General features: G+C 29.4%; 1 protein-coding gene across 6 annotated transcripts in view; it reads right to left on the reverse strand.

The window, feature by feature from the left end:
- stx1a (syntaxin 1A (brain)) overlaps positions 1-19,205 on the reverse strand; it is a 71,680-nt gene that overhangs the window by 19,398 nt on the left and 33,077 nt on the right. For all 6 annotated transcript variants that reach the window (XR_003039474.2, XR_003039475.2, XR_003039472.2 and 3 more), the window contains exon 4: positions 15,084-15,158. Coding sequence is in view for 3 of the 6 variants with exons in the window: in XM_017424763.3 (XP_017280252.1) it covers positions 15,084-15,158 (75 nt within the window). In the remaining 3 variants the exon portion in view is untranslated. The remainder of the gene's footprint in view (positions 1-15,083; positions 15,159-19,205) is intronic.

The raw sequence follows: 19,205 nt of genomic DNA on the forward strand, positions 1-19,205 counted from the left end.
AAAAAAAAAAAAAATTATGTCAGTTTGTGAAAATGAATTAAGGAGTGTAAGGACCAGACAAGACCAGACGGAAAAAGCAAACGTCGCAGGTCAGGCAGGATTTACCAAATGCTGTCTTCATTATAAAATTAAAAAGAAAAAATAGTCACATTGTTCTGCCTCTTTAAATCAATTTAAAACAGGAAAGAGAAACAAATTAAAGCGTTTTGTTTCCTGTTTATCACCAGATATTCTCCCAGAACGCAGAGAGGCAGGAGCAGAGGTCATCTTCAGCGGACTTGTCGACCGGTAACGTCACGAGAAGAGTAAAACAAAAAAAACCAACACATTTTACCGTCTTTTTCAACAAAACCCGAGCAGTGAAGAGTAACCCACGGGCCGAGGGTCACACAGACAGTTTGATCAGCTCCAGAAAGTTACCTCCTCGGAAAACATTCCTCCAAATGACCGATAGTCGAACGGATCCATCAGGTCCCTGATCGCACCGCTGAACAGGGTCTCTACAAACACATGGACTAAAAGAACTGATTTTTTAAACTCTTTACGTCACTGCCAGTTCTGCATCACACTGTACGTGACGAAGAATACTGCTGTTTGCAAGTCTGAACAGAGGCGGCAGCTAGCTGTAGCTCTCCTGGTGTAGCCTGGTGGCCACTTCCTGCAGGAATATAATAAAATTTCTGATTAAAGAAGCGTGTAATGAGAAAGTTGAAGAGAGGAGGTTAGCTCATTTACAAAATGAATATTTCTTCAAACTCAGGCCGTTCAAAGAGCCGTCTACAACAGGTAAGATATTAACTGTTCATAACCTTTCCGCAAAACCCCACTTCAGAAGATCTGAACGATTCGTTTAGAACTGGGTGGTTAAAAAAAAAACAAACTGAATCAATCTGATTTGAGCCGCTTGTTTGAAAAAGATTCACAGAAATAGGAAAAAAAAAAGGAAAATCAAAGGTTTGTTGTCCACTAATCGTTTACTCAAACCCAAATAATGGATCAAATATAACTAATAACATCATTTATGTTTTTAGAAACGCTAATTCTCGAGGATTTGTCAGATTTTTCGAGAACAATGCACACAGAGTTCGACCCACAGGCAGAGACCCAGATATTAGTCTGTGTGTACACACACTGCATGTATGCTCACAGTGTGTGTGTGTGTGTGTGTGTGTAAGCTGCAGGTATGCAGGACAAAGGATGAGTCAATTATCCTCTCTCCGTCTCCTTCTGAAGTAGCTCTGAGATACTATATAAAGATATTTTACTTTGACCCTCATTCTTCACCACCTGAGCCCCAAACAGACGAGCAGCGGCCTGTCTTTACTTTTTTATTTGTTTTTTTTTTTTAAGAGCAAATTACGTCTGTGACTGACACATCACATCCGCAGGGTTTCAGCTGATAACAGCGCGGCCAAAAACATAGGAAAAAGAGGAACATAATGTGGGAGCCAACGGCGAAATCACAGAATAGGATAAAAAAAAAAAGAAACCTTTTTGTACGGTGGCCCTGAGGTGCAAAGCACTACAACATTAACAAAAACACAACAACATTAACAAAAACACAACAACATTAACAAAAACACTACAACATTAACAAAAACACTACAACATTTAAAAAAAACACTACAACATTAACAAAAACACTACAACATTTAAAAAAAACACTACAACATTAACAAAAACACTACAACATTTAAAAAAAACACTACAACATTAACAAAAACACTACAACATTTAAAAAAAACACTACAACATTAACAAAAACACTACAACATTTAAAAAAAACACTACAACATTAACAAAAACACTACAACATTTAAAAAAAACACTACAACATTAACAAAAACACTACAACATTTAAAAAAAACACTACAACATTAACAAAAACACTACAACATTTAAAAAAAACACTACAACATTAACAAAAACACTACAACATTTAAAAAAAACACTACAACATTAACAAAAACACTACAACATTTAAAAAAAACACTACAACATTAACAAAAACACTACAACATTTAAAAAAAACACTACAACATTAACAAAAACACTACAACATTTAAAAAAAACACTACAACATTAACAAAAACACTACAACATTTAAAAAAAACACTACAACATTAACAAAAACACTACAACATTTAAAAAAAACACTACAACATTAACAAAAACACTACAACATTTAAAAAAAACACTACAACATTAACAAAAACACTACAACATTTAAAAAAAACACTACAACATTAACAAAAACACTACAACATTTAAAAAAAACACTACAACATTAACAAAAACACTACAACATTTAAAAAAAACACTACAACATTAACAAAAACACTACAACATTTAAAAAAAACACTACAACATTAACAAAAACACTACAACATTTAAAAAAAACACTACAACATTAACAAAAACACTACAACATTTAAAAAAAACACTACAACATTAACAAAAACACTACAACATTTAAAAAAAACACTACAACATTAACAAAAACACTACAACATTTAAAAAAAACACTACAACATTAACAAAAACACTACAACATTTAAAAAAAACACTACAACATTAACAAAAACACTACAACATTTAAAAAAAACACTACAACATTAACAAAAACACTACAACATTTAAAAAAAACACTACAACATTAACAAAAACACTACAACATTTAAAAAAAACACTACAACATTAACAAAAACACTACAACATTTAAAAAAAACACTACAACATTAACAAAAACACTACAACATTTAAAAAAAACACTACAACATTAACAAAAACACTACAACATTTAAAAAAAACACTACAACATTAACAAAAACACTACAACATTTAAAAAAAACACTACAACATTAACAAAAACACTACAACATTTAAAAAAAACACTACAACATTAACAAAAACACTACAACATTTAAAAAAAACACTACAACATTAACAAAAACACTACAACATTTAAAAAAAACACTACAACATTAACAAAAACACTACAACATTTAAAAAAAACACTACAACATTAACAAAAACACTACAACATTTAAAAAAAACACTACAACATTAACAAAAACACTACAACATTTAAAAAAAACACTACAACATTAACAAAAACACTACAACATTTAAAAAAAACACTACAACATTAACAAAAACACTACAACATTTAAAAAAAACACTACAACATTAACAAAAACACTACAACATTTAAAAAAAACACTACAACATTAACAAAAACACTACAACATTTAAAAAAAACACTACAACATTAACAAAAACACTACAACATTTAAAAAAAACACTACAACATTAACAAAAACACTACAACATTTAAAAAAAACACTACAACATTAACAAAAACACTACAACATTTAAAAAAAACACTACAACATTAACAAAAACACTACAACATTTAAAAAAAACACTACAACATTAACAAAAACACTACAACATTTAAAAAAAACACTACAACATTAACAAAAACACTACAACATTTAAAAAAAACACTACAACATTAACAAAAACACTACAACATTTAAAAAAAACACTACAACATTAACAAAAACACTACAACATTTAAAAAAAACACTACAACATTAACAAAAACACTACAACATTTAAAAAAAACACTACAACATTAACAAAAACACTACAACATTTAAAAAAAACACTACAACATTAACAAAAACACTACAACATTTAAAAAAAACACTACAACATTAACAAAAACACTACAACATTTAAAAAAAACACTACAACATTAACAAAAACACTACAACATTTAAAAAAAACACTACAACATTAACAAAAACACTACAACATTTAAAAAAAACACTACAACATTAACAAAAACACTACAACATTTAAAAAAAACACTACAACATTAACAAAAACACTACAACATTTAAAAAAAACACTACAACATTAACAAAAACACTACAACATTTAAAAAAAACACTACAACATTAACAAAAACACTACAACATTTAAAAAAAACACTACAACATTAACAAAAACACTACAACATTTAAAAAAAACACTACAACATTAACAAAAACACTACAACATTTAAAAAAAACACTACAACATTAACAAAAACACTACAACATTTAAAAAAAACACTACAACATTAACAAAAACACTACAACATTTAAAAAAAACACTACAACATTAACAAAAACACTACAACATTTAAAAAAAACACTACAACATTAACAAAAACACTACAACATTTAAAAAAAACACTACAACATTAACAAAAACACTACAACATTTAAAAAAAACACTACAACATTAACAAAAACACTACAACATTTAAAAAAAACACTACAACATTAACAAAAACACTACAACATTTAAAAAAAACACTACAACATTAACAAAAACACTACAACATTTAAAAAAAACACTACAACATTAACAAAAACACTACAACATTTAAAAAAAACACTACAACATTAACAAAAACACTACAACATTTAAAAAAAACACTACAACATTAACAAAAACACTACAACATTTAAAAAAAACACTACAACATTAACAAAAACACTACAACATTTAAAAAAAACACTACAACATTAACAAAAACACTACAACATTTAAAAAAAACACTACAACATTAACAAAAACACTACAACATTTAAAAAAAACACTACAACATTAACAAAAACACTACAACATTTAAAAAAAACACTACAACATTAACAAAAACACTACAACATTTAAAAAAAACACTACAACATTAACAAAAACACTACAACATTTAAAAAAAACACTACAACATTAACAAAAACACTACAACATTTAAAAAAAACACTACAACATTAACAAAAACACTACAACATTTAAAAAAAACACTACAACATTAACAAAAACACTACAACATTTAAAAAAAACACTACAACATTAACAAAAACACTACAACATTTAAAAAAAACACTACAACATTAACAAAAACACTACAACATTTAAAAAAAACACTACAACATTAACAAAAACACTACAACATTTAAAAAAAACACTACAACATTAACAAAAACACTACAACATTTAAAAAAAACACTACAACATTAACAAAAACACTACAACATTTAAAAAAAACACTACAACATTAACAAAAACACTACAACATTTAAAAAAAACACTACAACATTAACAAAAACACTACAACATTTAAAAAAAACACTACAACATTAACAAAAACACTACAACATTTAAAAAAAACACTACAACATTAACAAAAACACTACAACATTTAAAAAAAACACTACAACATTAACAAAAACACTACAACATTTAAAAAAAACACTACAACATTAACAAAAACACTACAACATTTAAAAAAAACACTACAACATTAACAAAAACACTACAACATTTAAAAAAAACACTACAACATTAACAAAAACACTACAACATTTAAAAAAAACACTACAACATTAACAAAAACACTACAACATTTAAAAAAAACACTACAACATTAACAAAAACACTACAACATTTAAAAAAAACACTACAACATTAACAAAAACACTACAACATTTAAAAAAAACACTACAACATTAACAAAAACACTACAACATTTAAAAAAAACACTACAACATTAACAAAAACACTACAACATTTAAAAAAAACACTACAACATTAACAAAAACACTACAACATTTAAAAAAAACACTACAACATTAACAAAAACACTACAACATTTAAAAAAAACACTACAACATTAACAAAAACACTACAACATTTAAAAAAAACACTACAACATTAACAAAAACACTACAACATTTAAAAAAAACACTACAACATTAACAAAAACACTACAACATTTAAAAAAAACACTACAACATTAACAAAAACACTACAACATTTAAAAAAAACACTACAACATTAACAAAAACACTACAACATTTAAAAAAAACACTACAACATTAACAAAAACACTACAACATTTAAAAAAAACACTACAACATTAACAAAAACACTACAACATTTAAAAAAAACACTACAACATTAACAAAAACACTACAACATTTAAAAAAAACACTACAACATTAACAAAAACACTACAACATTTAAAAAAAACACTACAACATTAACAAAAACACTACAACATTTAAAAAAAACACTACAACATTAACAAAAACACTACAACATTTAAAAAAAACACTACAACATTAACAAAAACACTACAACATTTAAAAAAAACACTACAACATTAACAAAAACACTACAACATTTAAAAAAAACACTACAACATTAACAAAAACACTACAACATTTAAAAAAAACACTACAACATTAACAAAAACACTACAACATTTAAAAAAAACACTACAACATTAACAAAAACACTACAACATTTAAAAAAAACACTACAACATTAACAAAAACACTACAACATTTAAAAAAAACACTACAACATTAACAAAAACACTACAACATTTAAAAAAAACACTACAACATTAACAAAAACACTACAACATTTAAAAAAAACACTACAACATTAACAAAAACACTACAACATTTAAAAAAAACACTACAACATTAACAAAAACACTACAACATTTAAAAAAAACACTACAACATTAACAAAAACACTACAACATTTAAAAAAAACACTACAACATTAACAAAAACACTACAACATTTAAAAAAAACACTACAACATTAACAAAAACACTACAACATTTAAAAAAAACACTACAACATTAACAAAAACACTACAACATTTAAAAAAAACACTACAACATTAACAAAAACACTACAACATTTAAAAAAAACACTACAACATTAACAAAAACACTACAACATTTAAAAAAAACACTACAACATTAACAAAAACACTACAACATTTAAAAAAAACACTACAACATTAACAAAAACACTACAACATTTAAAAAAAACACTACAACATTAACAAAAACACTACAACATTTAAAAAAAACACTACAACATTAACAAAAACACTACAACATTTAAAAAAAACACTACAACATTAACAAAAACACTACAACATTTAAAAAAAACACTACAACATTAACAAAAACACTACAACATTTAAAAAAAACACTACAACATTAACAAAAACACTACAACATTTAAAAAAAACACTACAACATTAACAAAAACACTACAACATTTAAAAAAAACACTACAACATTAACAAAAACACTACAACATTTAAAAAAAACACTACAACATTAACAAAAACACTACAACATTTAAAAAAAACACTACAACATTAACAAAAACACTACAACATTTAAAAAAAACACTACAACATTAACAAAAACACTACAACATTTAAAAAAAACACTACAACATTAACAAAAACACTACAACATTTAAAAAAAACACTACAACATTAACAAAAACACTACAACATTTAAAAAAAACACTACAACATTAACAAAAACACTACAACATTTAAAAAAAACACTACAACATTAACAAAAACACTACAACATTTAAAAAAAACACTACAACATTAACAAAAACACTACAACATTTAAAAAAAACACTACAACATTAACAAAAACACTACAACATTTAAAAAAAACACTACAACATTAACAAAAACACTACAACATTTAAAAAAAACACTACAACATTAACAAAAACACTACAACATTTAAAAAAAACACTACAACATTAACAAAAACACTACAACATTTAAAAAAAACACTACAACATTAACAAAAACACTACAACATTTAAAAAAAACACTACAACATTAACAAAAACACTACAACATTTAAAAAAAACACTACAACATTAACAAAAACACTACAACATTTAAAAAAAACACTACAACATTAACAAAAACACTACAACATTTAAAAAAAACACTACAACATTAACAAAAACACTACAACATTTAAAAAAAACACTACAACATTAACAAAAACACTACAACATTTAAAAAAAACACTACAACATTAACAAAAACACTACAACATTTAAAAAAAACACTACAACATTAACAAAAACACTACAACATTTAAAAAAAACACTACAACATTAACAAAAACACTACAACATTTAAAAAAAACACTACAACATTAACAAAAACACTACAACATTTAAAAAAAACACTACAACATTAACAAAAACACTACAACATTTAAAAAAAACACTACAACATTAACAAAAACACTACAACATTTAAAAAAAACACTACAACATTAACAAAAACACTACAACATTTAAAAAAAACACTACAACATTAACAAAAACACTACAACATTTAAAAAAAACACTACAACATTAACAAAAACACTACAACATTTAAAAAAAACACTACAACATTAACAAAAACACTACAACATTTAAAAAAAACACTACAACATTAACAAAAACACTACAACATTTAAAAAAAACACTACAACATTAACAAAAACACTACAACATTTAAAAAAAACACTACAACATTAACAAAAACACTACAACATTTAAAAAAAACACTACAACATTAACAAAAACACTACAACATTTAAAAAAAACACTACAACATTAACAAAAACACTACAACATTTAAAAAAAACACTACAACATTAACAAAAACACTACAACATTTAAAAAAAACACTACAACATTAACAAAAACACTACAACATTTAAAAAAAACACTACAACATTAACAAAAACACTACAACATTTAAAAAAAACACTACAACATTAACAAAAACACTACAACATTTAAAAAAAACACTACAACATTAACAAAAACACTACAACATTTAAAAAAAACACTACAACATTAACAAAAACACTACAACATTTAAAAAAAACACTACAACATTAACAAAAACACTACAACATTTAAAAAAAACACTACAACATTAACAAAAACACTACAACATTTAAAAAAAACACTACAACATTAACAAAAACACTACAACATTTAAAAAAAACACTACAACATTAACAAAAACACTACAACATTTAAAAAAAACACTACAACATTAACAAAAACACTACAACATTTAAAAAAAACACTACAACATTAACAAAAACACTACAACATTTAAAAAAAACACTACAACATTAACAAAAACACTACAACATTTAAAAAAAACACTACAACATTAACAAAAACACTACAACATTTAAAAAAAACACTACAACATTAACAAAAACACTACAACATTTAAAAAAAACACTACAACATTAACAAAAACACTACAACATTTAAAAAAAACACTACAACATTAACAAAAACACTACAACATTTAAAAAAAACACTACAACATTAACAAAAACACTACAACATTTAAAAAAAACACTACAACATTAACAAAAACACTACAACATTTAAAAAAAACACTACAACATTAACAAAAACACTACAACATTTAAAAAAAACACTACAACATTAACAAAAACACTACAACATTTAAAAAAAACACTACAACATTAACAAAAACACTACAACATTTAAAAAAAACACTACAACATTAACAAAAACACTACAACATTTAAAAAAAACACTACAACATTAACAAAAACACTACAACATTTAAAAAAAACACTACAACATTAACAAAAACACTACAACATTTAAAAAAAACACTACAACATTAACAAAAACACTACAACATTTAAAAAAAACACTACAACATTAACAAAAACACTACAACATTTAAAAAAAACACTACAACATTAACAAAAACACTACAACATTTAAAAAAAACACTACAACATTAACAAAAACACTACAACATTTAAAAAAAACACTACAACATTAACAAAAACACTACAACATTTAAAAAAAACACTACAACATTAACAAAAACACTACAACATTTAAAAAAAACACTACAACATTAACAAAAACACTACAACATTTAAAAAAAACACTACAACATTAACAAAAACACTACAACATTTAAAAAAAACACTACAACATTAACAAAAACACTACAACATTTAAAAAAAACACTACAACATTAACAAAAACACTACAACATTTAAAAAAAACACTACAACATTAACAAAAACACTACAACATTTAAAAAAAACACTACAACATTAACAAAAACACTACAACATTTAAAAAAAACACTACAACATTAACAAAAACACTACAACATTTAAAAAAAACACTACAACATTAACAAAAACACTACAACATTTAAAAAAAACACTACAACATTAACAAAAACACTACAACATTTAAAAAAAACACTACAACATTAACAAAAACACTACAACATTTAAAAAAAACACTACAACATTAACAAAAACACTACAACATTTAAAAAAAACACTACAACATTAACAAAAACACTACAACATTTAAAAAAAACACTACAACATTAACAAAAACACTACAACATTTAAAAAAAACACTACAACATTAACAAAAACACTACAACATTTAAAAAAAACACTACAACATTAACAAAAACACTACAACATTTAAAAAAAACACTACAACATTAACAAAAACACTACAACATTTAAAAAAAACACTACAACATTAACAAAAACACTACAACATTTAAAAAAAACACTACAACATTAACAAAAACACTACAACATTTAAAAAAAACACTACAACATTAACAAAAACACTACAACATTTAAAAAAAACACTACAACATTAACAAAAACACTACAACATTTAAAAAAAACACTACAACATTAACAAAAACACTACAACATTTAAAAAAAACACTACAACATTAACAAAAACACTACAACATTTAAAAAAAACACTACAACATTAACAAAAACACTACAACATTTAAAAAAAACACTACAACATTAACAAAAACACTACAACATTTAAAAAAAACACTACAACATTAACAAAAACACTACAACATTTAAAAAAAACACTACAACATTAACAAAAACACTACAACATTTAAAAAAAACACTACAACATTAACAAAAACACTACAACATTTAAAAAAAACACTACAACATTAACAAAAACACTACAACATTTAAAAAAAACACTACAACATTAACAAAAACACTACAACATTTAAAAAAAACACTACAACATTAACAAAAACACTACAACATTTAAAAAAAACACTACAACATTAACAAAAACACTACAACATTTAAAAAAAACACTACAACATTAACAAAAACACTACAACATTTAAAAAAAACACTACAACATTAACAAAAACACTACAACATTTAAAAAAAACACTACAACATTAACAAAAACACTACAACATTTAAAAAAAACACTACAACATTAACAAAAACACTACAACATTTAAAAAAAACACTACAACATTAACAAAAACACTACAACATTTAAAAAAAACACTACAACATTAACAAAAACACTACAACATTTAAAAAAAACACTACAACATTAACAAAAACACTACAACATTTAAAAAAAACACTACAACATTAACAAAAACACTACAACATTTAAAAAAAACACTACAACATTAACAAAAACACTACAACATTTAAAAAAAACACTACAACATTAACAAAAACACTACAACATTTAAAAAAAACACTACAACATTAACAAAAACACTACAACATTTAAAAAAAACACTACAACATTAACAAAAACACTACAACATTTAAAAAAAACACTACAACATTAACAAAAACACTACAACATTTAAAAAAAACACTACAACATTAACAAAAACACTACAACATTTAAAAAAAACACTACAACATTAACAAAAACACTACAACATTTAAAAAAAACACTACAACATTAACAAAAACACTACAACATTTAAAAAAAACACTACAACATTAACAAAAACACTACAACATTTAAAAAAAACACTACAACATTAACAAAAACACTACAACATTTAAAAAAAACACTACAACATTAACAAAAACACTACAACATTTAAAAAAAACACTACAACATTAACAAAAACACTACAACATTTAAAAAAAACACTACAACATTAACAAAAACACTACAACATTTAAAAAAAACACTACAACATTAACAAAAACACTACAACATTTAAAAAAAACACTACAACATTAACAAAAACACTACAACATTTAAAAAAAACACTACAACATTAACAAAAACACTACAACATTTAAAAAAAACACTACAACATTAACAAAAACACTACAACATTTAAAAAAAACACTACAACATTAACAAAAACACTACAACATTTAAAAAAAACACTACAACATTAACAAAAACACTACAACATTTAAAAAAAACACTACAACATTAACAAAAACACTACAACATTTAAAAAAAACACTACAACATTAACAAAAACACTACAACATTTAAAAAAAACACTACAACATTAACAAAAACACTACAACATTTAAAAAAAACACTACAACATTAACAAAAACACTACAACATTTAAAAAAAACACTACAACATTAACAAAAACACTACAACATTTAAAAAAAACACTACAACATTAACAAAAACACTACAACATTTAAAAAAAACACTACAACATTAACAAAAACACTACAACATTTAAAAAAAACACTACAACATTAACAAAAACACTACAACATTTAAAAAAAACACTACAACATTAACAAAAACACTACAACATTTAAAAAAAACACTACAACATTAACAAAAACACTACAACATTTAAAAAAAACACTACAACATTAACAAAAACACTACAACATTTAAAAAAAACACTACAACATTAACAAAAACACTACAACATTTAAAAAAAACACTACAACATTAACAAAAACACTACAACATTTAAAAAAAACACTACAACATTAACAAAAACACTACAACATTTAAAAAAAACACTACAACATTAACAAAAACACTACAACATTTAAAAAAAACACTACAACATTAACAAAAACACTACAACATTTAAAAAAAACACTACAACATTAACAAAAACACTACAACATTTAAAAAAAACACTACAACATTAACAAAAACACTACAACATTTAAAAAAAACACTACAACATTAACAAAAACACTACAACATTTAAAAAAAACACTACAACATTAACAAAAACACTACAACATTTAAAAAAAACACTACAACATTAACAAAAACACTACAACATTTAAAAAAAACACTACAACATTAACAAAAACACTACAACATTTAAAAAAAACACTACAACATTAACAAAAACACTACAACATTTAAAAAAAACACTACAACATTAACAAAAACACTACAACATTTAAAAAAAACACTACAACATTAACAAAAACACTACAACATTTAAAAAAAACACTACAACATTAACAAAAACACTACAACATTTAAAAAAAACACTACAACATTAACAAAAACACTACAACATTTAAAANTTAATGTTGTAGTGTTTTTGTTAATGTTGTAGTGTTTTTTTTAATGTTGTAGTGCTTTGCACCTCAGGGCCACCGTACTTTTCAACTAAAATCCTCTGATGTTTATAAATGACGGCGTTGACAAAAAACATTTATCCAAGATCTCACGCAGCGTCGGGGAACATGCCGAGGATGACTCTCATTAACCGCTGCATCAAATTAAACTCAAAGGTTTGACGAAATTGTAGCAGTTTTTACTGTTTTCTAAGGTGGGCAGGCTGCGGCAGCCATCTTTCTTTTCTGTCTGAGCAGCTGACGTGGTGACATCACGGTGGGATTTACAACGTCGAGTTGTCGCTCCATCTTTATCCATTACAAACGAGGCAACAGGACATCAAACACTGTTCAGCTCCACAACGTTTGGCGGCCATCTTGATGTGAGCTGGTTCCAAAAGTCAGTCAGATGAACGTTTCCTCGAAATCCGTCCTCTGGTTAATGAGATACTCCGGTGACAGGCAGACACTCCAACATATACACTGACAGACGTGGGTAAAAACCTCGTCACCTTCCTCCTCACCTTCCTCCTCACCTTCCTCCTCACCTCCTCCTCACCTTCCTCCTCACCTCTTCCTCCTCGTACCCAAACAGAACCAAACAAGTAAACCAAACAGATGTGACAACAGCAATTCACTGCTACATCAGTACAGAACGATATAAAACGTCTCATCTTTCTGCCCAGAATCCACACGATTAAATCAGACTGTCCTTCGGCTGACAAATGTCCCACTGTCCACCGTGTCCCTCTGTCTTCACTTGAACCAGTTGTCCTCCCCTGAATCCAACAGAGACGACTTATTGCCCTACAGGATGTACGATCAGCTGTTTTTTTTTAGTATTTTCTTCATAAACTGGTTCCTAAGAAGCCATTATAATTATAATTTCAGGTTCATTCAAACCCCAGAGTGAAGAAATTAGTCTTTAAGATAGAAAACAAGAAAAAAAGAACATTTCTATTAATCAAAAAGTTAATAGCTGTGATATTTTTTGGTACTTTTGGCCTAAAATCTTAAATGGCTGCCACAGCTAATCAACATCAGCCAACACAGACATGGCTACAACTCAGCCAACTCAACAGGTATTGAGCTAAAATCCGGTGTGGTAGTAGCTGAGAGTCATTCACAACACATACTCTGAGTGCGACATCTTGCTGCATTGGATGAACTTGTGCATGATGTTATTGTTAAGCAGGGGTCTCCAATCCTGGTCCTCAAGGGCCACCATCCTGCAGGTTTTCCTTGTTTCTCTGCTCCAACACACCTGATTTGAATCAATGGGCGATTAACAGGCTTCTGCAGAACATGAAGAGGTGATTTAACCACTGAATCAGGTGTGTTGGAGCAGAGAAATAAAGAAAACATGCAGGATGGTGGCCCTCGAGGACCAGGATTGGAGACCACTGTTATTAAGGTTTGAACCAAATGGCTACAACTCATAACAGGAGATGAGTTGAAGCTAAAATACTCACATGGAAGGCAAAGGGCGACAAGCATTCCTTCAAGGAATGTTAGGCCTTTAATTGAATGTTTTAATAAAGTGAAACTGTAGTATTTTTACTCCAGGTCCTCTAACCAGCAGGGTCTCATACTGGCCCATGCCTAGTTTAGAATGGGATGGATGTATTGCTGACATTGGGCAGATTAAACCCTTTCATTAAATTCAGACAAATAAAAAAACAAGATACCAGACATTTAACTAATAGAAAATTTTAGTTTCTTAGATCCTTAGAAAGGAAATACTTACTCTTTAATTTGGAGCGTATTTTGTTGGCCAGTTTCTTGATGTCTGCCATTAGATCCTCCAGCTCAGCTTTCGTCTCTGAGGAAAAGGAAGGACAGACATTAGAGGACTTGTTTAAACTGCACATATAAAACTCAACCGGGCTCTCGAACCGGCATGTGTGTGTGTGTGTGAGAGTGGCTTTCACAGCCACTGAATCAATAGTGACACTCAAGAATTGTCCCTCCCAACTGGGAGCAACAATCGATCAGCTTCAGTCTGCAGCTGAACAAGTTTGTTCGCTCAGTTCAGTTCTCTGTCAAATAAAACCGCCACACATCCACATTATTCTGCACCAACACAAACACACAACGCGTTAGAGACATGTGGGGAAACGGGTGCTTGGGAGCAGACAAATCTAACCTGATGGCGACAGTGAAGCAAAATTACACAAAAACTCACAAAGTTTGTACCTTCAGAGGAAATAAGGTGAATATATAGATGTAGATATATATAAACTTAGCACAAAAAGGAAGAAAACTTGTGTTTGGTTAGTTATTTCTTTTTTGTAACAATGCTTCTTGGCAATAAACTTTATACATTTGGAAAACCTGTTTATTTCCCTTTAAATGGGACTAAATTTGTTATAAAAATGCATTTGTAGGTTGAGCAAAATATGTGAGATATTCTGCTATTGTTGATTTTTGGGTTGGATGATTGAAGCCTGAAGAAATGAGACAAATTGGCAATTTAACAGTTTTTTAATTCAACAATCAGGGGCCTCAGTAGCATGTGGAAGAACCATACACAGCCACAACAGCCTGGCACCTCCTCCTCTTCATGCCGCTCACCAGCTCGGTCACACCCTGCTGCGGGATGGCGTCCTGTTCTCTGACCAGCATTTGTTGTTTCCGTCAGTCTGGACCGAACGGCACGCCGAACTGACCCCCCCAGGTGTTCAGTGGGGTTCAGGTCAGTCCGTCCTCTTCACCCCCAAACCGTGGAGGTGGTCTCTGATAAAACCCGGCTCTGTGGAGGTGAGCGCTGGCATCATAGAGGACAGAGTTCAGTCCCAGACTGCGGAGGTGTGGGATTTCCGCTGGTTCCTCTCAGGTGCTAATCGTGCACCTGAATGTCAGCACCTGAGGGACCAGAAGCTCAACACAAGAGGCACCAGCAGAATAAGCCGTTTGGCAGAGAAGATTTCACCACCACTGAAGGAGAAATAAAGAGGCTTTCCAGCACTATGAGATTTATTGCCAAGAAATAATCCACCAAACACAAATTTCTTTACTTCCTGTGCTACGTTTATACATTACTAGAAAGAACTGAACTGCCATAAAACCTTTGGTGTTCACCTAAACAGCAAAGCGGACCAGAGAAACACTAAAGATGCCCTGGAGTATCGTTAAAAACACTCCGTGACGCTGTGTTGGCATCAGCTCTTGTTTACAGAATGCAGTTGTCTCTTGGGGCAGGAGCAGCCGTGGAGAGGGATGAAAAGGCTGAATAAATGGATCAGCAATGCCAGCTCCGTCCTGGGGAGTCCACAGACACAGCGAAGGCCTCCAGCCAAGCTGCCATCCATCATGGACGACACCTCCCACCCCCGGACACGCCGAGGCTCCTGAGAGGCTCCGCCGGTGACACAAGTTCCCGCGCCGACAACGGCTTTTTAAAGATGTGCGAGCAACTTGAATCGTACGATTTAAAAAAATGGAATTGATCACCAAATTTGAGAAATGGAAGCAAATCATCATCACAGCCACTGATAAAGATGTTCAATGGGTTGTGGAAGACAAAGACTTTGCTCCAAGTGGAAAAAAAAAAAACAGTAAAAATATACTTTAGGGGGGAATTTATTGTAAAACTGAAACGCTGAAACTTTAGACAAATGGAAATGTGAGTTTTGTTGTGAAATCAGGTTGAAAGACTTCTTCAAAGTTAAACAAGTGTCTTTCTTTCTGTGCGAAAATGTTAAATTTTTAAACAACTTGAGTCAGAATGAAAAGATTTTATTGCGGGAACGATCGTACGTCGCCTTCCAAGTCCTTGAGTTCTGCGTATGTATAAAGCAAATGGTTTCCCGTCCCTTTAATGTTTACTGCAGATAAGAAAAAAACTGAATAAATAAAAAATGCAGAAGATTTTTTACTATTGAAGCAACCTAAGATTGCAGCCTGAAGCATTATCCAAAGGCTTAATTTTATTTTAGTCTCTATGGAGACAACCTGCCCTGATAAGGTCAAAGATTATACCAGGGAGATTTAAATTGTCACAGAAATACCCACAAAATGACAACCCCGCAGAGGTAATTGCCATTTCCACACATTACAATGAGACTCTAATTTATCTCCTAAATGCCACCCAGCAACCAAACCTTCACATATTAACAAGCAGCAGAGAAACAGTGAAAAAACACAAAAAAAAAAAACACAAAAAAGCGCTTCATAGTCCCTCAGTCGACCTATTCAATCAAACTGAAATGCCTGCAGTTCTTCTTCATGACGAGTTCATTTCTGAGCATTTCCTTGTTCTTCAAGGCGGAATAAATCCCAAAGATGAACGAGAGTCGGAGGCAACCCCGCTGAACTGAAACTCACGGCAAAACATCTGAACCCAATTACAGCCTCAGCCTCAGAGGATAATTTGATTACGCGGCGCGAAGGAGACTTCAATCACCGCTACGTGTTCAATTATTAAAACACAATATTTGCGTGTATTTTTCCCCAAGAAGAAGAAAGAAAAAAAAAAAAAAAAGGCGAGATAATCACATCATCTTCGTATCAACAGCCGCTCTGCAAATCTGCATTATGTAAATGTTCTCCATGCCAGATTTTTTTTAATCACACTTTGATGATTTAAAAACAGCCAAGATCCCACATGGCTGCACGGCACACGGAGCTGAAAACAAAAAGTGGAGGAATATTGTTCCGTCCTGCTCACACTGAGCAAAATATGACACAAGAACCCTCGTCAGGCGCCTAAAACCAACGACACCTGCCAGGATAAAGCCTCTGAGCGGCTGGCTTAATGTGAATTTAAAGGGTAAACCTGTACAATCCCCACATCAACACAAAGATGTTCAGAATAAACGACTCAGTAACTAACGTCACGAACACATCGCATCACGTAACAACGAGGACAGCAACAAATATATGATGGTTGAAGAGCAGAAAAGGACATTAATAAAAGTCTGAATGGACTAAGTTTTGACAGGAGGGAAAAAACAACTTTGTCACTAATTTGCACATCTACGTCCTGTAGAGATTTAAGTTTAGAAGAACATGAATCACTTATGAAACAAACTGTTTGGTCCTCCGATCCACAGGGGAAAATTATTTTTTTACCAACAGTTACCAAACTAAGTTTTTGAGATTTCATTTCTGCCGTCTTTGCGCAGACTCGACTGATAAAGAGTTTGAAAAGCAATAAAGTGGCAGTCGACTTCATGGAATGCTCCCGACTCCTTTTCACTTCAGAAACAACAATGGAGCCGTTTCAGCCGTTTGTCTAAGTCTTTCTTCGCTTTACCCTGGATTCTGCTGCCATTAAACTTTAAATTTACGATGGAAAAGTTCATAAGTTGGGTTTAGTGGTCGATGGTGTAAAGAAAAAAAAGACTAACAATTGTTTTGGGAGAATATTTAGTTATTCTCAGAAAAGTTTCTTTGTGTTTTTGCGTCACTTTTTGTTGACAGTATCACCACCTAGTGGTGAGACAGTGGTATTTCTTTTTTTGTTGCTTTCCGAACAGAGAACATCTGAACCAATAAATTCTGAGTGCTGAAATGGTTACAAACTGAGAGGAAACTAAACGGTGCTTAAGAAATAAAAGAGCTACAGTTTCTCTGGGAGAATCTTTCAGCTAAGCAGGTTCTTTCTCTGTATTTTAATGTTGTTCATGTGGACGTTCTCGCCACCCGACGTGGGTATTTTGGCATTTCTGTAAGAGTGTGTGAACAAAGAAAACAATATAAACAAAACAAAGAAATACATACAGGTGCTGGTCATAAAATTAGAATATCATGAAAAAGTAGATTGATTTCAGTAATTCCATTTAAAAAGTGAAACTTGTATATTATATTCATACATTACATACAAACTCATATATTTCAAATGTTTATTTCGTTTAATTTTGATGAT

The sequence above is a fragment of the Kryptolebias marmoratus genome, linkage group LG2 (assembly GCF_001649575.2).
Source record: "Kryptolebias marmoratus isolate JLee-2015 linkage group LG2, ASM164957v2, whole genome shotgun sequence".
NCBI lineage: Eukaryota > Metazoa > Chordata > Actinopteri > Cyprinodontiformes > Rivulidae > Kryptolebias > Kryptolebias marmoratus.